This window comes from Elgaria multicarinata, chromosome 8 (assembly GCF_023053635.1).
Source record: "Elgaria multicarinata webbii isolate HBS135686 ecotype San Diego chromosome 8, rElgMul1.1.pri, whole genome shotgun sequence".
Lineage (NCBI taxonomy): Eukaryota > Metazoa > Chordata > Lepidosauria > Squamata > Anguidae > Elgaria > Elgaria multicarinata.
Window position 1 is genome coordinate 54,914,235 of NC_086178.1, and position 24,596 is coordinate 54,938,830.

The following is a 24,596-nucleotide window of genomic DNA, read 5'->3' on the forward strand; positions in this document are numbered from 1 at the left end:
AACCAGGGCCACAGCTAGACCTATGGTTTATCCTGGGATCATCCAGGGTTCACCCCTGCTTGAGCACTGGATCCCCTGTGTGTCACCTAGATGAACAGGTTTGACCCCTGGACGATCCAGGGATAAACCTTGTCTAGCTATGGCTCAGGTATCCATTTCAACCAGTCTATTCACACCATTTCTATATTCAGTGAAGCATACATCCTCATCTCTGTTTCCTTACTTTGCAAATCTTTGTCCAAGCAAGTGTCTTAATTGTCTGTAGGACGATCAGCTATACTTATAATGTTCCTGGGACATACACTGAAGCAAAGATTTATTTATTTTAATTGGAGGGAGATGTTCAGAAAAATCTCTGGGCCATGAAATAAGATACACCTGGCAGGGACAGGCAGCATAACTCGCTGAACTTTAAGCCTGATTTTGGAAGAAGAATCCTTCATGATGTGCTGAGGTTCTAACTGTCAAGGGTAAAATAGATGGGTTTTTCCCTTAAGCCTTATGTGTGTGCTTTGTATTTCTCTGTTGCTTGGTATGTTAGGCTCTCCATGGAGGAGAGGAAGGATGAATAAATGTTTAATAAATAAATGTACATTTTAGTAGCAATTGATGGTGCTGAAGAAGTGGTAATGGTCAGTTCTTAGCCAGGAACAAGGCAACATCCATTCACTAGGAAAGGTATGTGTGGGAAGAATACAGTGGTGCCAACAAGGTAAGACTATGGGAAAGAAGTCCAGAGCTCCACTCAGCAGAACAAGCAGAAGGGTCCCAAAACACAGCAGGGTTAGCATAACACATTTGAAGTAAGTAAAGAAATACACATTACAATTTAAAGAGCCACTGCTCCACTACCATATGACCATTACATCCAGACTCTAAAATTACTTAACTGTATCTCTGGGGAAATAACTGTTCGTTGTTCAACTTTACAAAGCGCTTCCCCACCCGCTCTGTATCTGTTCCTATATTTCATTTTCATTTTTCATTTTTAATGTATAAACTGCATTTCTACGTTACTGCGTTCAGAGTGATTTATAAAGAAATGACAGAATAGAAAACAAAACCCGCCTCTTTCTATAAACATTCAATACAATGAAAATAAGTTATAATGAAAGAAACTCCAAAACCTCTATTTGACAAAAGCCAGGTCATGGGAGCCGAGGGCGGTGGAGAGAGGGTGGGGGAAGAGAAACAGTGTCATGAGGAAAGTTCTCTTATTAGTCCTGTATTTAGGAGCATGAAAGGTAGCAGGACTAGGTGGAGGAGACAAAAAGGCTCCTCTGTGTAAGGCAGAGTTCCACCCCTGTAGAAGTCTCTTGAGAGTGAGATAACTTGAAATGGCGGTGAAGTAATTGTTTTGTATATAGCAAAGGCACGATTTCCCTCTCAAAAGACCAGCACAGTGGGCGATGCATCTGCCTCAGGTTACAACCCTGGCGTCTGTGGAGGATGGGGAAGAAGACAGGGAGGACATATTTGGAGAAAGGGACAAAAGATTCCCCAAACGAACATGTGGGACTTTCATTGTTGTGAAAGGCCCTGAGGGTCTGAGGCGGGCTGCAGCCCTACGACGATCATTGTTGTGTGTGAGAGCGACACAGCACGACCTGCTTCTAGGTTCCTTCTGATCTGAGTCATGCCGTTAAACTAACCCCTCCCACAGCCCTGGACCGTTAAATAGCCCTGCTGCATGTGCCCCTCTCAGAGCCAGCAGAAGCTGAGCAAAGGAGCCAGAGCAGAGAGGGGAGCGGGAGTGGGCACACAGGCACTGATGGACGAGCCAAAGGGTAAGAGAACAAAATAAGTCGCTCTGAATTTAAACAGCAAAACCAGTCATCTCCCTCTCTCCCCCCCCTTCACCCCTCTGCCTTTCCAACCCAAAAGAAGAACTGGAGAGGAGGAGGGGGAAAGAGGGACTTGGGGAAATTTGCTGGCTGCTCAGAACAGCTGTGATGTCAGCCTCGACACAGACAAAAGTTTGAGGAATTCATGCATATTCATGGAAAGTAGTTTTGCCATTCAAGAGCAAACTCATTCAGGGCTCCTTCTGCAGCCTTCCGGATGTATCCCCAAGCAGCACGGACTGCAGAGGCATACCTAGTTGAGGACCCATCTGGACCTTTCTTCTGAGGTGATGAATTCACTGCAAGGGGATTTATTTTGGCCTCTCTGACGTGCAGCTTTTCTGCATTCCTTCCATTCTGTGAAACTGGCGTGGATTTCTTGCTCCAAGTTTGGATTGTTTGGAAAGGGAGCAATGAAAGTGTGTGTGTGTGTGTGTGTGTGTGTGTTGTAAAGAGACGACTATCTTGACTTAGAAGGGCAGAGACTAATAAAAAGGTTTGTGGCTAGTAGTCTTTGGGTGACTAATAAGGCTACGACGACCTGAAGGGTGGACTCCCATGGTGCTGTTACCTTGAATAGTGAGTGGGTGGGAAGTGGATTCTAGATTAATGTTTGACCATTGCCTAGAACAGGGATGGGGATAGAACAAGGTTATGTGTTAGGGTGATTTCACTCAAGAAGCTAAGCTCTGCCATTTTCTGCACAGTGATTGCCCTGTACATTCACTATCTGTTTTCCATTAATAACAATCACATGTGACATATATTCTGCATGAGAGGCTCAAATCCCAGGGGTGCTTCCAGACAGAGGGATTGAAAGGTGTTGGGCATCAATTCCAGGTGTGTGTTTTTTCTGGTGAGGAAAGAGATGAAAAAAGCAGTGGGGGAAACGTGGGAGGGTTACAAATGGAAGTACATCTGGACTCCCCATAAAATTCCATGAATGAGGCAGGGCAATTTCACAGTGTCTTGGAGCATCCCATGTTTCCTGGGAAAGTTTCCTTGTCACTCTGTTGTCTGTGTTATTGCATCCAAGAGAGAGCAGGTGTATTGTGGGGATCACAGTTTAGTGGTAGATCTTACGCCTTGCATGCAGAAAGTCCCAGGTTCAATCCCTGACCTCTCCCATTAAAAGCATCAGGTAGCAGGTGATGGAAAAGACGTCTGCTGGAGAACCACAGTCATAACTGGAGTAGATTGACAAATAGTCTGCCCTGGTCTGAGGCAGTTTAATCTCTCTCTCTCTCTCTCTCTCTCTCTCTCTCTCTCTCTCTCTCTCTGTGTGTGTGTGTGTGTGTGTGTGTGTGTATAGATGACCCAATAGTGTGAGAAGAGTATGCAAAACAGCCAAAGATTTTAAGATTTCAATGCTGGGTGTGCAGAGTGGTATTTCTTTGGGAAAGTGTTGGTGCAAAACAGTGATTCTGTCACAGGCCAAGTGTGTGTTACAGAGCTGAAACATTGTGAGGGTGGAAGTTTTTCCACCTGCAGGAATAAATGTAAATAGTGGCATTTTTATTGGCATATACACAGGATAATCCCAGCAGAGGCCTGAAGTGAATGGGATGTACGCATTGTCTGTGACTTGTTGCTACCAAAAAGCTTTTTCATGGCTAAAGTTGGGCTGTCACAAAAGTTTTGGTCCCTTTGTGATCTATTTTGTGCTGCCCAGGAAATTGTGTTATTGGACTTGTCTGCTCAGGAAAGGGTAGCTCCAGCATTTGTTGGGGGAAGCCTTTTCTTTTTTGTTGTAGCTTAGCTTGTGGGTTTCCACTTCCCCTTTGGACAGGAAATGCAGGAGGAGAAGCTTTACTGCAGGCAAATGGGTTTGCCCCTGTTAAACCATTGTAGGCCATGATCGATTAGTACAGAAGAAAAGGAAACCCCCTTGGCCTGCAGTGAACCTTCTCCTCCCACTCCTGAAAATATTTTCCTTGGACCAAGTTTTCTCTTTAGAGAAAGGGGGAGAAATGCCCAGAGGTATTTGCCCACAGAAGGTTTCAGAAAAGGAATGTTTATGCAATTGAGCATCCTCCCCAACCTGATGTCCTCCAGATGTGTTGGGCTGCAGTTCTCATCATTCAACCAATGGCCATGAGGAATGTATGTGGATCATTTCCAGAGGATATTCAAAACCCAGTAGCTGAACATTTCAGCCTCCCAGGACACTCTTATCAATGACCTTAAGGCAGCTTTTGTGATGCAAAGGAACTTCAAAGGGAGACTAGAATGAGAAACTGCTGAGTTAGAATTCATCAATGGGTTCAATTCTATTGCCAGAGGCTTGAATCAGGATAAAAGATTTTTATTACAGTGCATATATCAATTGGCTTTCCTAGTGCTAGGATGTTTGGGTTATCAGCAACAATTGCACTATGAATGACCACTGTTAATAATATGATTGCCACTGTCTGTACTTTCTGCATTTAATTTCGGCTTGACCTCACTACTTACAATTCTCCCCCCTCCCACCCCCATAATATGCTAGGCTGAACATATGAAAAGGAGGACAGGGCTCCTGCAGCTTTAAGTGTTGTGATGAAGAGGGAATTTCACCAGGTGCAGCATGCATACAAATGACACCCCTGTCCTCATTTTCATATGGTCATCCTATATGTACTGCATATAAACCTGAAATTTTCCATAATAATGCATCTGACAAAATAGGCTATAATCCATAAAAGTTTATGCCAGAATAAATTTGTTAGCCTTTAAGGTGCCACAAGATTGTTATATATAAAAGCATCAGGTAGCAGGTGATGGAAAAGACGTCTGCTGGAGAACCTAATCTCAATTTATGTGAAATCACAGTGGTGCAGTTAGGAAATTTTAGTCTCTGGACTTAATGATCTCATCAATCCCTGTAATCCTCCACCTTCCCGAACATAAGGTTTTACACTGGGGGACATTTTGAGATGATAATGTTACAACTTCACTTTGTTCAAAATGTGGTAAGCCAGTCCGGCTGCATTTGGGGGCTCTCCTGCTCATTCTACTGAATGGGGACCTGGATGTTTGCAAAAAGCCCAAACTTGAGAGCACCACTTCCCTTTGAGTTCTCCGAGGTACATGGTAGCCAAAGGAGAATTGCTGTGTGGATGATTCAACACTATGAGATGAATGTGAAAAACCACTATGAGAAGTGTGTGAGAATACAAAGGATGTGATCGCATTATTAAACAAGCCTCAGTGGCTTTTCACTCTGAGGCTTGGTTGAAGATGCAGTCATATCTATTCTATTTGTCTGTTCCCGTATCAGCCAGATAAAAATCTCTCTACACCATAACACCCATGCAACACCAACTACCCTGTGAATGATATCAGACCAGGCTCCTGATATGTCCAGGGGGCAAGTCTGGCCATGATTAGCTGAAGTGAAAGTGGAATTGAGGCAAGGACTAGCAGTTGGCTTGTGCTCCTTGGATGCTCAGGCTAAAGAGCATGTATACCTTGGAACGTTTATTTGGGGTGGGGGTGGTGATGGGGAGTTGTCAGACCTTGTCATATGATCTACTCTGGCTCATTAAGAACATAAGAGCCATGCTGGATCAGACCAAGGATCGTCTAGTCCAGCACTCTGTTCACACAGTGCCAACCAATGACCAGGGATCCACAAGCAGGACATGGTGTAACAGCACCCTCCTACCAGTGTTCCCCAGCAACTGGTGAATATATGGTTACTGTCTCTGATACAAGAGATAGCACATAGGCATCAGGACTAGTAGTCATTGATAGCCTTCTCCTCCAGGAATTTGTCCAACCCCCAATTAGGCACATCAAGAAAACTGGGCCCACACCCCACTACCTCCTTTTTACTTTCCTCCTAGCAGTGGCAGCCAGTAGATACAGGTACTCTCCCTGCTCATGGCTGATTCTCTGCAATATTGACCAAGAATAGCAGCATGCATTCCAGGTGCTGATAGGCTGAGATATAAAGTAAAGTGTGTATTCTATGACTTTGTCCCTGGGGTTTCTTCCAGCTGGTCTTCAAAAGAGAAACTTTGGAGATAAGATTTACTCCAGACACTAACTTCAAGGTGCCTAGTGCAGCCTTCCCAAACCAGTGCTCTCTGGATGCATTTGATTGGCCATGCAGTCTAAGAATTATGGAAGCTGCTGTCCAATATCATGTTTTATGTATGACTATAAGGCATCTTGAGTGCCATTTTTCTTAACAGAAAGGCAGGGTGCAAATCAAATCAAATCAATCATATATCTGTAGGGCACCAGGTTGGGGAAACCTGATCTGATGTGTGGTAGAGTAAATTAAATAAAAAATCCTTTGTTCCCCCACACATGTGTGGCTGATGTATTTCTAAGAAGGCATGACATTTCCCACAGCACAAAACACAGCAGAACTCCTATATGCTAAATGTTTAGCAAAGCATTTCCCTAATTACTTGTGTTTCACTAGAAGCTATGCAGTTATTATGCAGATGTTTAATGCATAGTCTGTTGCTCAGGTTAGACAACCACAAAATTGTTAGATTGCATCAGGTCCTTAGTAAGAACCCAGACAGCTTGGAGGCTGAAAGAAGGATGTTTCTTTCTTTCACATTAAAAAAAAATGCTATTTCATGTTGGAATACACAGCACAGCTGTTATTCTTGATAATTATCAAAATGATAGTGTCATATGCCTCATTTTGAAAACAGATTTGGGAGGGCAGAAGGAGAAGTGAAAGAGAAAAAGTAATGTGCTTTTAAAACTCCTATTTCCCACCCCACCTCGAGCTTTTCAGACTGATAAGCCCACAGAATGTAATGAGTGGAAGGAATGCATCATCGTATCTGAGAACACTCCAGCACAAGGCAAAACATAGTTCTCCATATTATTTTCAGTTTCTGCAAGGAGTAATGAGCTGGAATTATTTGGAGATTATTTCCCTTTTATGAGGAAAGGCACTTTGTCATGCTTCTTAACATATTTGAGGAATGTTTCATAACGACAGTGATATCATTATGATTTGTCAACATTTTAGGCAAAGGCATTTTCAGAGAACCTACCATCAAAATCTGACCAGTTCATAAAAAGTTTCTAGTGCAAAGTCACCCAGGGCTAAAGTAGCTGAAAGCAAGCTACCTGAAAAGAAAACATCCAAAGGTAGTTCGAGAAACTGTAATGAAACATGCCAGTTGACTCACAAATCTTTCAATGCACTGGACTCTTTAGGCAAGGAAGGGTAATCTGGACAAACTGAAGACTATGGCCTGGTTCCTATATAATGCTAACCTGTGGCTTGGGTTATTGAATTCTAGGTTGCCGTGATGTGTGATCACGGGCATACTAACAAACCATGGCTTATTAACCATGAACATCCCAGAAAGAGAAGCCATGGTTTGTTAGTGGGTTGTGAACTTTGGATTTTTTAACTATGAATTGTCGTTACTTGTAAACGTAGAATTGTGGGTTGTTCGTGGGCTACAGAGGTAGAGGGCACAAGTGGCAGAAAAAGCCAGCCATTCTACATGCCAGTACTATAGCATCTCAAAGGCATTAGGAATACAGGGAGGGAGTGGGAGAAGGAGGAGAGAACCAACCAACCCAGGTATTGAGAAAACAAACCACTATTTGTTTGATCATCTGCCAGATAAACCCTGGATAGGGCAACTAGCCATGAGTTAAATAAACCATTGGTTAATATGTGTAAATCAAGTCATTAACCTGGTTCACAGGTAATGACAACCCAGAGAACAGGTTGAGTAAGAGTTGTCATAGAATCAAGGGTTGTTGTTGAACCGTGGGTTGTTACATGCAAACCATGAACAACCCAAAGTTTGCAATCCAACAACAAAGCATGGGTTCTCTTCCTGGGTTGTTTGTGGTTAACAACCCATAGTTAAATTGTAGGGATCTGTTCTGTGGAGACCCATAGAGCTTGAATTTTCTGGAATAAGATAGAACAATTCAAACTAAAGGCCATTCGAAAACCCCACTATATAAGTGGATAGGAAAAGCTCCATTCCTATGATTTCTGGCCAAAAGCCATGTAGAATCAGAACTTGGCATTTTCATATTTGTTATCATGCTGTACTATTAAATTCCTACTTAACAAGGCCTCCTACTCTGTCTGCAGTATTTATTGACTCTCCAGTAGCTGTCTTGACCCAAAGTGCACACGCAGCATCTTGCTGTGTAATAGCTACTATAGATTGGTTGGTTACATATTAGCCCTTTCCTTTGGAATTGCCATCTTTATGGAATCGCCATCGGTTTTTACGGAGCATTAAGATGATAGGATTGTCAAATCATTGCAGTCCAGGATTATTATTTTTGTTGTCCTCCTGTTTGTTCCTCTGACCTGATTTGTGTGCATATTTGGCTGCATGCACTTTATACAATGCTGAGTCGGGTATAGATTTCAGAGTTTCATATTCCAAAGAAACATCTCTGGATTTCACTTAGGGCTGGCATCAAGGGTAGGTATGGTTGGGTAATTGCCAAGGGCCCACACCTCAGCAGGGGCCCAAGGCTTCCTCTTCTTCATCATTGCAACCTGCTAATTTACCTGCCTCTTGCTCTGGCCCAAACAATGGAGGTGGTGGGAAGGAGTTGCAGCTCCCACTACCTACATGCCCATAGGCTCTCTGCCTGTCAAGCAATGATGAGAGAGAAGATGAGAGAGAATGACGAGAGAGATGATGAGCAATAGCAATGGGTGACAGTGGCAATGAGAAGGTAGACTCACTGAAGGAGAGGGGCCTTCAAATACTGCAGTAGTACAAGTATGACCATCCATCAAACTCCTAAGCCCTGCCCACTGACAGGTGCCCCTCCCCCTTTAGACCAGATGTCCCGCCTTAGGCGGAAGTCCCGCCGCCGGAAGTCCCTCCTCTGGAAAGAGTGGTCACCTGACATGGATCACATGACCCCAATGGGTCATGTGACCCCTCTAGGGTTACGTCAGACCACCCTCGACCAACAGGAAGGGGTTTTAGAGCCCTAACCCTTACGGGATTGGAGAAATCCCCCCTAGATTGATATCTCGATGCTGATTGGTCCAAAGGGGGTCATGTGACCCCTCTAGGAAAGCGGAAGGCCGCCCTCGACCAATAGGAAGGGGTTTTAGAGCCCTAACCCTTACGGGATTGGAGAAATCCCCCCTAGATTTATATCTCGATGCCGATTGGTCCAAAGGGGGTCGTGTGACCCCTCTAGGAAAGCGGAAGACCATCCTCGACCAATAGGAAGGGGTTTTAGAGGGTGCACGTGGTCCTGTAAGGCCAACCCCCTTGCTCTAGACGCATATAGAAGGGAGCCCCCATTTTGCCTGCCCAGACACGTTTTCCTGCATAGAGAAGATGGCGAATCCAACCCCCGCCAGTGGATCTTCAGCAGTTCCTCCACAGACCCCCCTGAGGAATCAAAACAGAAAGAAAGGGGTGAGTCGTGCTGCCACATATCCTCCAGAAGACAGAGAAATTGCAACGCCATCTCAGAATATTATAAATAATAGTTCTGATGCCACAATGAGTAAACCCTTATCCGTTGGGCCTTCTGGATTTTCTTATCCACTGGCACCCCTGCCTCTTCAGCCCCAAAAGCCGGAGCTGTTTCGGTCTTCCTCATACCCGCCAACTGGGCGTTTACCAGTATCTGTGTACCTGTCAGAGCCAAATTCTTTTCCTGAAACCTCACAATGGGTCGATTGGAGAATGCCTGGGAGTTTACCATCATCTGTGTACCCGTCAGAGCCAAATTCTTTTCCTGAAACCACACAATGGGCCGATTGGAGAATGGATTGTACCGAGCAATGGTCTGATACAGAGTGTGATTGTGGCTGTGATTTAAAAAATGTGCGCCTAAAGGCGGAGAAGTATAATGATGAAGCTGTGGATGGCGGGGGCCTTATGAAATTGGTTCTACCATCTGAAGAGAAAATGGAGCAGGCAGATGTTAGCAGATGTTAACATCTCTTCTGCTCAGGTCTTTGCTCTGTTTTTTGGCCTCCTGAAATAGGGAGTTCACGCCACCCAACCCCCCTACGTGTCCGGGGGTATAATAAATATTCCTTAGGATTTCTTCATGATCTGCCATATTATAGGTTAACACAAGAATGGAAACGTAAGTTTACAACAAACTGTTTTTATTGACTCCGCGGCATCATTTTTTAAAATTTATTTTAGTTTTCATTGTTCAGATTTTTGGAAACACATGATATGCAGGAAATGTTGACTGCTCGTGAAGTGTCAATCTGCATTTTCTCAAAAGCACCATGGGCCTGCGTAAAAAACAAAATATAGAGGTTTTTAGTAATCAATCTGGCCTTAATACTAAGAACAAATTTCATATATAAAAATACTCACATTCTCCGTCATAATGTCCATCGGTTCTTCCAGTGGCGGGTATGTGTCAGGATCTGCCTGCTCCATTTATATCTCTTACAGACACCTGTAAGTGGGCGGGGCTTAGGAGTTTGATGGATGGTCATACTTGTACTACTTACTGCAATAACGTTTGTCTGTTTTACAAGGGCTGCTGAGAAGCCATTTAGGGTTTCTGTCACTTTCTCTTGTTTATTATCTAGAAAATTTAAGTTCTCCTGTTTGACCATCAGTTCCTCAAAGTGCTTTACAACATTTTCAGAGGATAGCCCAGTTCCCATTACTTTGGCCTTCACTATGGGTGCATGGTTCTGCTGTAGCCACTTGCAGCATTGGGTGATGCCAGAGGACAATGCTGTCACTTTATCACTTTTCACTCCACTGTTAACACCATACATCCAGGGCTGGCTTTCAGCACCATGTTGCTACTCGAGATTAATTTCAACTCTTACATAATGGTGTCATATCTCTGACAAAAGCTTCCACATAGTGTGAGCACCATATTCATTAATAGCTTATCACTAGATAACTGCTACTCTAGCCAGTTTGTCAGAATCTATTATCCATAGCAGCATAATCCTACTTTTGCCTTATGCCCACTCAGTAGAGTCAGGACTGCTACCAAGTCCACTTGCACTTGGAAAGCCCAAAGATATGCCAGTGATGGGGATCTGCATGGGTGTAGCATGACAGCTGTGCTGACATGACCATGAATTAACATGAGAGGAACCCTCAACAAAGATAAGTACACCAAACAACAAGGTCCATGAAAAGTGGATTACAGAAGTATTACAATTGTATGATGATGATCATGACACCTACATGACCTCATCAGCACAAGAGCGAAACAAGGATAGCATGCTGGGGATGGGGTGGCAGAGGATGAATCCAGTGCTCACTTACAGGTTAATTCAACCCTTGGCAATGGTATAATGCATCCTTCCCCAACCTGGTGCCCTCCAGATGTGTTGGACTGCAATCCCCATCATTCTCAGCCAGCACGTCCAATGGCCATACTGGCTGGAAATGGTGGAGGTTGTTGTCTAATACATCTGGAGGACACATGGATGGAGGAGGCTGGTGTAATGCCTCAGTAGCCAGTGATGTGATGTTAGGTAACACTCTCCAGTTGAAGTCCACAGAGAGCCCAAAATGAGTGACTCCCAACTACTCTCTCTCCATTCCCATAGCCACACTGGAGGATAGGATTCTAACTCACTTAGCATTCTGCCACAGCACACCAACAATGGCATATACTGTACATCTCATCCAAGTAACAGACATTTGGCATGACATGGTCTTCCTGCCTAAAGAATTTAGAACTTATAATTGGGGACTTTGGTGTTGGGAACCATGGTAAAAAGGCACTTTGTTGAAAAGGCACTCTGTAAAAATCACCACAGCTGCCAACAAAGTAAGATGGGAATATTGCATACCCTTGTTTTCTTAGAACCCTGAGAAGCACCATGTCTCTGGGGTCCAGGCATAAACACCCCACAGGAACATCAACTGCACTGCAGCTCCTTACGTAGGATGTATGAATGCTCTCTTAATGACTGTATAATCTACTACCAAATGTGGACCTCTGGAGCACCACAAATCAGGGACCTGGGCTGTTGCACACAGCATAGCAAAGCACCTAGATGGTAGCCCTCCCTCTCAATCACTCACCCACCAACCCTGCTAAGCATGTAGCCCAGGGCTGGGGAACCCAGGGCCCTCCAGATGTTATTGGACTTCCCCTCCCTCTAACTCCAGCCAGTTCCCCACCCTTGGTCTAGGCACATGGACTACTTGTTGCATCTGCTGACCATTATATGATTGCTGCCCCTTATCTCTCTTATCTTTTGAGAAACCTGGCAGCCCTCCATCAGGTGCAGCAAGCAAGGATGTCCTCCACTCTTTGTACACTTCACACCGTGAACTTACACAAAGGTGTTAATTGACTGTACCTACTTTTGGTTTTGTTGCAGAATTGAGATCTGAGCACTACACAAGGAGCATTTCCTTTCTTGCTTTTCTGCTACATACCCTGTAGGTGGGCCTGTGATATAGCAGATTAACACAATAGGAAATCACTTTTTCCCCACTTTCACAATTTAATGCTACATTTCCCTGTTCTTAAAAAACTCCAAAAGTGCTGGTTAGACACAGAAGCAAAACTGAAGGGTCATGTCATTGTCTAAAGAGCCAATGCACAACCAAGTGCACAATAAATGCCTTGTAGGTGTGCTAAACCTATGCTATTCCACACACAGCTATGGCTTGTCATAAAAGAGGGTGCCGAGCCTGTGGCCCTCCATATGTTATTGGACTCTCAACTCCCATCACCCCCAGTTTGCATGACCAATGGGCAGGTATGATGGGAACTATAACCCACCAACATATAGAAGACCACAGATTCCCCACCCTTGATATAAAGCCTCCTCAGTTCTGGCTGGGCCCATTAGATTACACTGCCCAACTTTTAAATTCTATAACCAAAAAGCCATAGTTGATTTATGAACATAAAAGTCATTTGAAGGGACTAGACTTATTAAATGTATGTATTCTGTTTTTCAGTGCAGGGGTGGGGTGGGGGCAAATGTGGGCACTTTGCACAGACTTTGGAAGTTCTAGTTCTAATTTTGTATATCCAACGTTACTGACAGGGTGTGCTGTTAACACTGCAACAGCTTTCTGAGATTGGTGACAAAATTGGGAATGAAAGTGGTAGACTCGAGAGAGTCTGGATGTGGGTAGTGGAAATGTACCACCTGTCCTTTATTTGACTGTTTAAATAATTTTATCCCTCTGTTTGCGTTGGGAGTATTTTCAAACATTCATCAGTCAAGAATATCAGTGTGCTGCTGGAAACTGCATTAGTGTCGATTTGATCTATAATTATTATGTTGTTGCAACTTGCTAACCATTTTTATTAGGCAGATTGTTAGTTAATAATCCAGGATGCTCAACTGATGTTTCATCAACGGGAGGTAATGGGCAGGGGATGGTCTCCTGATAGCTGGGAATCCCTCTGTGAATGAGATAACCATTGGTTCTTGGAGGGTAACGTGGGTGTGGGTGTGACTGAAGGTAAAGCATCTTAAGATTAAAGGTCTCAGGGATCCGATGCAAAATAGCATTTTCATTGCCTTGCAGGAGTGTCCTCTAATTATGTTCTGCCTGTGTATATAAAATAAATATTACAAAGATGGTATAAGTCTGCAGTGCTCTCTCACAAAAGAAAACTAACCTTGGTGGGTGTTGTCTCTAGAACCTCTTACTACTTGAAGAAGTGGGGAGCGCATAACTATTACACTACCCTAACAAAGCACCAGTAAAATGTTTTGTCAAGTATATCCAGTCATCCTGAGACAATATAATTTGCTCTAAACAGAACTACCTAAAACTGTTTCAGAAGAGAGCATCATAACATATAATAGGATTGAAAACAGAGATATAGTTTTCGCACATAAACGCACTGTGGAATCTGTATGAGAACAATCACCATAAGCCAGGGCTAGGCAACCTGGTGCCCTCCAGATGTTTTGGACTACAAGTTTCATAAGCCCCAACCAGCATGGCCAATGGGAGTTGTAATCCAAAGGGCATAAGGTTGCCTCCCCCTGCAATACAGATACTTCTACATGTGCATAGTGACAATAGGGATGGGGCCCAGCCCATATAGTGCTGGCTTTTGAGGGCCCTAAGGCAGCAAGACACCCTCAGTGAGTCTTATCTTCCCACCACCATAGTCACCAGCTGCTCAGTCTTGCTCCTCATATTCTTACTTACCATTGCTTCGCAGAAGAAAGCCAGGGAGAAAGTAGACAGTGGCATCTACTGTTCCTCCTCTCTACCACCTTTGTTGTCTGGACCAAAGTAGGAGAAAAAGCAAGATACAGCGGAGAAGAGGAGGGGCAACGGAGAAGAGGAGGGGCTCTTGTCAGTGGTCCCTGCTGGGTGTGGGCCTTGGCACTTGCCCAACCATGCCTACCCTTGATGCCAGTCCTGAGCCCATATGACACTTAAATGCATGATTTGATGGTGGGAGGGCGTTCATCCAACCCTGACCTGGTCACAGTGAAACCTTTCATTTGATGTACTGAATCCTTTTGGAACAAACCTTTATTAATTCCCATCCCCTGATCCCATCTTTCTGGCCTTCAAATTGCCTACCAACCTCACCAAGGTGATTATCAGGAGCGAGTTCCTTGCAACAAACAGTCTTGAATGCCTAGGAGTTGCACCTGCCAATATTAGCACGTGGTATACTGAATACAATGAGTCCTATGTCCTAATAGTAATTGTTGTGGGTCAAATCAAACAAGTCCATGATATTGCAAACAGAGTTGCTTTCAAGTATCATAGACAAGAACAGCCTGTCCTTTGTGAGTAAATAATGCTCCTTATGGGATTAATCCATCTCTGAGCAATTTGTTCTTATCCTAAAGGCAGCCTTTGAACTGTGACAAGCCTGGGAATTAACATTCAAAATCCATCTGGGTTCTTTACACTTGCCCACCTCTGGAAAGTTCCAAATTTAGCTCTCCACAGGTGCGAAACCCATATGTGGGACAGCCACTGAGACTGTAAAATGGGTTTCATTTTACACAGAAATGTTAAAGCGCTTGTGATTTTTTGTTTTTGTTTAGCTGCAAAGTTACCTTTAGCTTAATTCTGCAAGAGCTGTCAGCTCAAGCACCTGCAAGAACTCAACTGTTACTCCAGTACATTGCTCTTGTCTTGTGCTCCTTGCAGTGACTCATGACCACATTTCTCCATTCTAGTAGCTTCTGCTTCTCCTCTCCAGTGGTTGAATTGAAACTCAGCCAAGCTAAGGGATATCTCAAAGCCAGACCTGAGGCTGGCACAATGGTGTTCTGAAATGTGTTAACTTTTAACATACCACCTAAAAGCCATGCTATAGTTTGAATAGGCATACAAATTAATGCTTGCAGATCTCAGGAACATATAATTTTACATCTTATCCAAGCTTTTTCTGGTTCTGATTGCCCCTTAATGAAGGTTCCTCTAAAGTTATTAGAATCAGTGGACACAGAAACAATCTAGGGCCACAGTTAGACCTAAGGTTTATCCTGGGATCATCCGGAGTTCGCCCCTGCCTGAGCACTGGATCCCCTGTGTGTCACCTAGATGAACAGGTTTGACCCCTGGACGATCCAGGGATAAACCTTAGGTCTAGCTATGGCCTGAGTGGATATATTCCTAGAGCCACTGGTGGCTGGTGAAGAAGAGACACATCCTCATTCCCATCAAATGGCTTGCCCTTCCTCTATCCCATTCAAGCAAGAATACCTTGAGAGACTGGCACTTTCCTTCTACAGTGCACACATGTTATTGTTTTAAATATTTTATCTTACACTGTTGTCAGCTGCCCTTAGTGTGGGGAAGGTAGCATAGAAATGCTTAAACCCGTAAATGAAATAGGGCATCATGGTGGAGCTGCATCTGTAGTACAGATGCAGCTCCACCATGATTGCAGAAGTACAAGCAAGCGCTCAGTGACACCAAGAGTATGCCCCATTTAATGACAGCTTTCATATCTGCCTACAGAGTGAGACAAGCTCTCTGACAGCAAAATGGGCAGATCTTAACACAATGGACACAGCAAGAATAATTGTTATTTGCAACATTTAGAACCAAATATGAAAAATGCACAGTTGATGAAAGCTATACTCTAGCCCAGCGGTCCCCAGCCATTTTATACCTGTGGGAACATTTGGGAATTTGAGAAACTGTTGTGGGCACCACCACAAAATGGTTCCAATGGAGCATATGTCAAAAGTGAGCTAAAGAAGAGTGGGGGAGAGAAATAATAAAGCTAGGAGCTGGGAAGGAGAAATAGCAAGGCAAACAGGTAGAGAAAGAGCAAGGCTAGAGACTAGAGATGGAGCGAAAGAAAACAGACCTAACATTTTCCAAGGGTGCAAGGAGGGGAGAGCTTTTGAGGTTCCCGCAGGCACCATGGTGCCCATGGGCATAATGTTGGGGACCCCTGCTATAGCCTCTGATTGCATAAGCTAAAAACACCTGTGAGATTTTAAAATTGCTTAAGTGCCACTTTTAAGTGGCAATCTGCAAGCCAATAAGATGATTTTGATTTGAGCCACTTTAATCCTCTTGATCCCGACCATAATGGAGTCCGGTCAGTCTAAAATGAACCAACATAGATGGCTTTAAAAGGGGATTAGACAAATTCGTGGAGGAGAAGGCTATCTATAGCTACCAGTCATAATGGCTATATGTTATCTCCGGTATCGGGAACAGTATGCCTCTGGGAACTTGTGAAAGGGGCTGTTGCACTCATGTCCTGCTTGTGGGCTTTCCATATCTGGCTGGTCACTGCAGAAGCAGAATGCTGGACTAGAGGCTTTTTGGTCTGATCTAGCACAGCCTGTTCGGACTTAACTATTTTGTGCTACAGCTGTTTCGTGCCACATGACTCTGCAGTGTGGTTGCAAGACAAACTTCCAGTTGTGTCCTATGCTCTTCCCTCCAGTGGTATCATTTGTGGCAGAATACATGCTTCCATGGCAATGCGTCACTGAAGCAATTGGCATGATTCATCTGGCCCTTTGCCTTTTGCCTTGTCTCTAGCATTGCCCTTTACCTGTTCCATTGTCCCCATCAGACCAGTCTTCACCCACTCTTAATGACTAACAGACATTTTCTTCCAAACGTATTTCATGCTCAGGATCCAAGTGCTATTTTGGGGCAGCAAGGCTGGGACGGGACTTTTACAGGGGGACGGGACTTTTAGTTATGTCTCCTGGATGGTTTTACCTTATTTTTGTATGTAAACATCTCTGACATACAGCACCCTATTAGTTTCTGAGGCAAATTATAATAATACAATACAGGCCCAAGGCTGCCACTGTAGCCAGTCAAAACTTGTCGCTATTGTTTAGGTCCTCTTGGTTGACAGCCAATGGCAGCTACCAAAAATTACAGGAAGAAATGTAAAAGGAAAGATTAGTAGTGGCCTTGGCTTGGGACCTGAGAACTTCCTAGTTTATTTTATTTATAAGATTTTTATACCGCCCAATAGCTGAAGCTCTCTGGGCGGTTCACAAAAATTAAAACCATGACGAGCATAAGAACAACCAACAAATTTAAAACACACATACAAAATACAATATAAAAAGCACAACCAGAATAAAACCACACAGCAAAAATTCATATAGGTTAAATATATAAGTTTAAATTTAAGTTAAATTTGGTGTTAAAATATTGAGAAAATAAAAAGGTCTTCAGCTGGCGATGGAAAGAAAACAATGTAGGTGCCAAGCGAACCTCTGAGGCAGGTGATGTCAGAAGCCAATATAGGTGAGGAGGAAGGATCTGTGAGCATGTGGCACAGTCCCACATTCCAAGAATGCAACATGAGCCTGCTATCAATGGCACCACTGGAAGTGGAGAGGACCACCATGTAGAACCTCTGGACATGATGCATTATGGGTAATGTTCGTTGATTTGTCTGGAGGATTCACATTTCAGTCTGTGGAGATAACAGAATCATAGAATGTTAGAAATGGAAATGTCCTTAAAAGTCATTTAGTCTAACCCTCTCATTACAGGAATTTTGTAACTACAGTGTCCCTGACACATAGCCTTTCAGCCACTGCTTGAATACCTCCAGCAAAGGAGAGGTATCTCCTAATGTTTAGCCCAAACTTTCCCTGCCATTTCTGTCAATTGGTTCTAGTTCTGCCCCCTGTCATGTAGAAGAGCTTCTGCTATTGGGCGGTATAAAAATGCAATAAATAAATAAAATAAGTCTGCTCCATCTTCTACATGACAGCTCTTTGAAGACTGCTATCATGTCTCCCCTTAATCTTCTCTAAACACACCCTGCTCTTTCAACCATTCCTCACTGGACTAGGTTTCCAAACAGGTGTGTTGCTAAAGTCTAGACACTTAAACCCCCCAGGGGGCCAAGCCCATTGGACACAAAACTGCATAAAATCTGCATATACTACAAGAATTTATTTCAATTTCACAGGAGGCAAAGCCTACAAATCATCACAAATAAAACCTGTTCTTCAGTTACTTTGCACCCTGCCCAAGTTAATCTCAAACCAATGAATTTATTCCTGCTAAACTCAATTAGCATGGGAAGATTTTGTGGATGAGGTGCTACAGCATGTGGGGAGTTACCTCCTGCATGGCAGTGAAGCTGAGAAAGAAGCCTTCTATTGGCAACAATGGACATTCTGGTCTCTGTGGAAGACATTTGCAGCTGGGGGCCGCATGGACCCAGGCTTAGCAATGCTCCTGATTCCAAACTTGTCACCACCCTCCTTGCCCTCCTTTGGACATGCTCTAATTGGTCTTTAAATGTGGTGTGCAGAACTAGACACAGTGCTCCAGATACAACCTGCCCAGTGCAGAATAGAGTGCAACAAAAGTGCTCTTCAGAATAATGCCTCATGCCAGGTTCTCCCAGTGCAGTGGATGCTGATGCAAAGCATCTTGGATAGCTCCTTTAGAGTTCTGACTGAAACCCAGATTCACCACCCCACTGACATCACAGCCTCCACTGACTCAGTGCGTGGGGTCAGTCCCATCCTTTAGCATGCATGTGTATGGTGCAAACTTTTGCAGAACTTCACATGTGCAGCTGTACGTGCAAAAGCTTCCTAAAACCAGGAACTTGGATTGTGCAGGGTTCCCGATCATGTGCCATGACATCAGAGGTGGGGCTAATTGGTGCGACTACTTCTTTCCTTATGCACTGGGAGGGCTTATCACTTCTTGTGATCTCGACACTAGAAAACACAGATCTCATCTCTTTTGCAATCCATAATTCTAGGTAAAATCAAAACTTATTTTGAATGATAATGAAAAAAATAGTTTTAATGTTGAAGTACTGTGATACTTCAAACTCGTTGCAACGAACTTCGACATTATATTTGAAACAGATCACCCCATTACCTGATCCATCTTTAAGATGATTCCCCCCCTAAACTTGAACTGAAGCTGAGCATGCCAAATGGAAAAGGATCAAACTAAACTATTTACTGGTTTGATCCTTTGTCTTAGTATAAGCATTAGCAGTTATTGTTAGACGATATTTGGTTAGGAGACAATTAGATCACCCGCATAGCGCAGACACAGTGATTGTTTCCAGCCATTTGTACTCCAGTCCCAACAGCTGCAGCTGATTAGGCCCTGTCCCATTTCCTCACCAGGCGTGAACGTAGTTACATAAGGCTGTTATGTAGGCAGCATCTTACTCTCCCTGATGTCCCTGTTAAGTTGAAGATGCTCGTTCAAAAAGTGTGCTGCTGTTTTTGGCAGCAATGCTGCTGAGTTTTTCAGAAGTACAATAGCTACTTCCTAAAGAAAAGTTAATGAAGCAAACCTTCCTGCTTTCGCCACAGGAAAAGGCAGTGTTTGCTGTGTTTTGTTTTAAAAGTTTGCAGTTTCTTGATCAAAGATCAGTTGCGTTTAGATGACCTTGGAGCCTGGTGAGGGGCCCAGAAAAAGGTGAATTGGCCACCTAGATAGACACCGAAACAACTTTTTGCACTGTATCATCTGTTGTCTTCTATACCAGAAGGGGCATGCCAGTAGCTGTGGCACTGCTGCTACATTTGCCTCCTTACTGTAACCTTTGCTGCTGCCTTATCACAAAATGGCACATGGTAGAGGTGTTTAATCATGTGGAAACGGGAGCATTTTCCCCATAGCTACAGCCTCAGGAAGGGCTCCAGATCAAGATGGGAGTGAGATAGGGTGGGGTTTGGAAACTTAAAATGTCACTCCATTGGTTGAGCCAGTAAAACAAGGCACGAATGGCAGCTTATCAAAAGCGAGAGAACCCGATACCTTTTGAGGCAGGCACAAGAATGAAAGCAATGGAAAGTTTCTTGCATGTCTCCCAGTTGCTCTAGGGCAACCTTCCCCAAGCTGGTAGCCTCCAGATGTGTTGGACTGCAACATATGGCTATGCTGGCTGGGGAGGATGGGAATTGTAGTCTACAATAACTGGAGGGCACCAGGTTGGGGAAGGCTGCTCTAGGATGCTCACCCAAACATTAGTGTAAACAAACCAAGAAAGGGAGAACTTCGCACAATGTCCAAACCCAGGATTAAGGTTTATTCTACCCTGGGACAAACTGTATATCTGCCTCTCCAATCCTGTGGGGTAGGACAGCCTAAACGACACCCTTTGTCTGTATTCCTCAGAAACAGACTTCCAGCACTCACATGTTATTAATAATTATTCTGATGTACACATCAGAGAAAGAAGGGTAAAGACGATTAGATTCATCATGCCCCCAAACAAACCACAATCATAAACTAGTTTTAAACCACAGTTTGGTTTATGAATCCTGGCTTATGCAAAGCTCTCTCTTTCCTGGTTTGTTTACCCTCTTGTCTGAAAGGAGAGTTAAAGTGGGAGCAAAGCACTCCAGGCACGTCCATGCTGCTCATTCACATTATGATTTATCAAGGCATAATTCATGGTTTAAACTGATGGGTGACCATGTGGTCACAGTCTATACATGCCCTTGGAGCAAACAGGCTAAGAAAGAAAGTAGCAGAAGAAGGTGGAAAACACTGCAACTATTAATAATACATTTGACAGTCCATGGCAACTCAAACTGGCAAAAGTATTGTAGTGTCCCTTTTAATTTCTTATTATTTGGTTTACTTGTAACTGGAGCCAAGGTATTCTGGGTTTAAAAGAAATCCCCTAGAAGAAAAAGTACATCTTTCTTTCTGGCTTGTCCCCACCAGCCATGTATGAAAAGGTAAACCCAGGAAGCCATAGAACACAGGTGGGCAAGCTTCTTGGGCCTGTGAGCTCATTTGACAATTGAGAAAGTGACCTGGGGACCACCGCAAAATGGCCATGCTGCAGATGAAAGCATCGGCCTGCTGTCTCCTGCCATCTTCATTTCCTAATAATGTCCCTGAGGCCCACATCTGGCCCAGAAGCACTCATGGGAAAAGAAGATGGGAGCAGCTGGAGGCCCTCACTTTGCTTTAAAGTGATTCAAACTGCCTGTAATAAATTTTGTTGTTGTTTTTAAAGTAGGAGGTGGAGGGCACCTCGGTGGGCACCAAGAAATGCATCTGAGGGCACACTGGTGCCCGTGAACACCATGTTGGTTACCCCTGGCATAGAATACAGGAAAACCAATTCATCATACAATTAAAAAAAGCCTTGTCTGGAAGCACCCAGAAGCTTAATTACGGCTGAAGGCCTCATGACTTTGGATCCCGGCTATCGTTCCCATCTTCCTTTCTTGTAGAAGTACTCTGGCAGCTTCCCCTCTCAACATTGTGAACTCGACAGGGCTGTCATTGGGTGGAAGATAAGAAATGGGCAAGAACTGGCATAGAACAAAAGACCCTATGTTTCCACAACACACAACTATGCATATTTGCTGTGAGAACAACTGTGGAATTTACTGCCACGGGGTCTAATAGCTGGATTTAGAAAGAGGGCTAGAAGAATCAGTGGAAAGGTAGAAAGGTCAACGGAGAGTAATTTCCAACATAATATTTTGAACAGATGTCCCCATCCCACCCCATGTGGAAATTGTTATGTTAGGACTCTCATTCCTGTGGTAGTGCAGTGTTTGGTCTGATTCCACAGATACCACATGTAAAACAGCTGGGGAGTGGGAAATCTCAGAATGGCATCCATGTGTGAGGAGTGTGGTTTGAGTGGGAGAAGGATCTGGAGGCAGGCTGGGGGGTTCACCCTCCCGCAGGTTGCTGGAAAGTGAAAAAAGCAAAGGTTTGAGCTGCTTCGGCTCCAAGGCTGCAGGAGTGAATGCCATAAGTGACAGGTAACCACTAGGGGAGGAACCATAGCTCAGTGGTAGAGCCAGTGTCAGCTCCACGTTTTTGAGAGCCTCAATGGGCCTCCTCCCTCCATGAGTCTATATTCTCACTGCCATTGCCACCAGATGCTACTGCTCCTTCTCCTCTTTCTCATCATTGCTACCACTTGCTTACTTGACAAGCAGAGAGCTAGTGAACAAGTACTGAGGAGCATCCACTGCATCTCTTCTCACCACTACTGTTGTCTGGGCCAGAGCGAGAGGGAGGTGAACAAGTAGGTTGCAATGGTGAAGAGGAACAGCAACTCTGAGGGGTTCTTGTCAATGGGCCCCTGCTGGGGTGTGGGGCCTTGGCAGATACTCAACCATCCCTTGACCCCAGCCTTGGGTAGAACACGTGCTTTGCCTACAGAAAGTCCCAGGTTCAATCTCTGTTATCTCCAGGTAGGACTAGGAAAGAATCCTGCCTGAAACCCTGGAGAGCTGCTGCCAGTCAGTGTTGACAGTACTGGCTATATGGACCAAAGGTCTAAGTCAGTCTAAGGCAGCTTCCTATGTTCCTACCAATCAAAAGGCATTGTTCAGTGATTCCATCTTTCTCTCCTTAACAGTTTTTTGTGACAGTTTGCAGAGAGTAGACATGTTAGTCCTGTGGCACCTTAAAGCATAACACAATTATTCTGGCAATTGCATGATAAAAGCCTCATCTGGAAGCACCCCAAGTAGTGATATTGAGATCCTATGCCCTATATTCATGGAATTTCTAAAACCGGTGTATATGTGTGTGTTTATACAACCTATTTACCCCGTTGTGGCTGCGCAGTGGTGCTGCGTTGTTTATATGATGTAGCTGCCAACTCACAGCTACATTGGTCTTTTACCCTCAAAACAGTGCTTTTTCGCAGTGTCATTTCCCCACGATTTTTAGTTGCGCTGTCTATCAGTGGTAGCCTTGGTTTGGGTTAAACCAGTGTGTATTGCTGGGGATGGATCCAAGTTCAGGGTAAGCGTGGGAACCCAGTGCAAGGACTGGAGGCGGGCTTGACAGGCCGAATGGCTGCTGGCGCTGTGGTTTTCCGGCCGGATAGCTCATGCTCCCTCCTGCCATCTAAATTTCTTGTTCCCGCCTTGCAACACAGCAGTGATGCTGCGGGGTTTTGAGGGAATCAGCTACAAATCGTCATTGTATAGTCACTCCCTGGGAGTGATTGGTGGCAACTTTAGTACTCTTGTTTGTTGCAGCAGTTGTTGTATTCCTGATTTGGGAAGTCAGCTCTGGAAACTTGATGAGGGACAGGAGTTCCCTGTGTTCCTTGTTTCTCAGAATTGGAAGCCTGCCCACACGAAGCAGCCCTGAATCCTTGCAGAGGCTGGAATCTTACCTTATCAGTCCAGTGCAGTTCAAGCTGCAAAACAAATACTTTTTTAAAGGCCCAAAAAAGGGAGCTGTGTGATCTTTCTGTGGTAACTAGGCCAGAGAGTTATTTTTGGCCTTTTTGAAATGCCCTATTCCTGCACCTGTGGAATAGTTTGTATGAAAGTCAAAAAGCAAACAACTACATGTTGAACAATGATGATCTGTCTGTGTGTTTTATTTAAGTGTAGAAATTTTCACAAAGTATTCCCACACCAAAACACTGAGAAAGTAAGTGTTCTAATTTGTAACCAGAGAGCAGGAGACACAGATTTATGTACTAGCTGGTGTATGACTTCCCAGGGAAGAGGCACAGTTTGAGACAAGATTCATCAATTGTTAAGAGCCAGGAAATGTTTGTAAATGTTTATTCTCTAGATTATGTGTTAAGGGCCTTAAGAGGGTAAGCAAAACACTAGGCTCCCCATGACCCGCAAATCCAGTTTAGACTGTGAGGCTCTAATCTGCAAAGTTCCAACTGCTTTCATAGTGTGCTGAATATTAAATTTATGGTAATATCTTTGAGGATTATGGGCATCCTGTATTTTCCTTCATTTTTTAGTCACTTACACATTAGCAATAAAGTTCAGCATAGTGCGGCTTTTGCTACAGGTAATCAGATTTTTCCTAAGGATATTATTAATTCTCAAACTATACATAACATGGTTCATCACATACAATTTCCCCCTCCCTACCCACCATTTCCCAGTGCTCCTTAAAGCAGCAGTGAAGACAACAAACTCCAAATCGAGATAGACAGTTTGGCCCCGTTCAGTAGACACCTTAAACCATGGCTTTAACCATGGTGGTTAAGCCAGAAAGCTGGGCCATGTTCAGAAGACACTTTAAACCATGGCTTTAACCATGGTGACTAAAGCAATGAGCCTTATTAACTGTGGTTAAAGCCATGGTTTAAGGTGTCTTCTGAACGGGGCCTTTATTTGTTTGTTGCATTTGTTAAATGCCTCATAAAATAGATTTCTCTAGGCATTGTGGGCATCTAGTTCAATTTAAAGCATTATACTAATATATTAGCAACATAATAAAAGTACAGCAAGATCACAAAAAAACTATAAAATCCACACAGAGGGAGGAGGATTAACACTTTTCTGTCCTCTATTTTTTGCCCTGTCCAGCTGCTTTTTTGCCCTGTGCAGGAAAATATGTGTAGTCATTTCTTTTGGAGATGGAAAAGTGGTAAACAAGA

The 24,596-nt window shown here is 43.9% G+C and overlaps 1 protein-coding gene across 1 annotated transcript in view; it reads left to right on the forward strand.

Annotated features, from left to right (window-relative positions):
- Positions 1–1,717: 1,717 nt before the first annotated feature.
- The window catches only part of ENTPD1 (ectonucleoside triphosphate diphosphohydrolase 1), a 51,855-nt gene continuing 28,976 nt past the window's right edge, over positions 1,718–24,596 (forward strand). Inside the window, exon 1 of the mRNA XM_063132463.1 lies at positions 1,718–1,787. Coding sequence (XP_062988533.1) covers positions 1,772–1,787 — 16 coding nt within the window. The 5' untranslated portion in view covers positions 1,718–1,771. The remainder of the gene's footprint in view (positions 1,788–24,596) is intronic.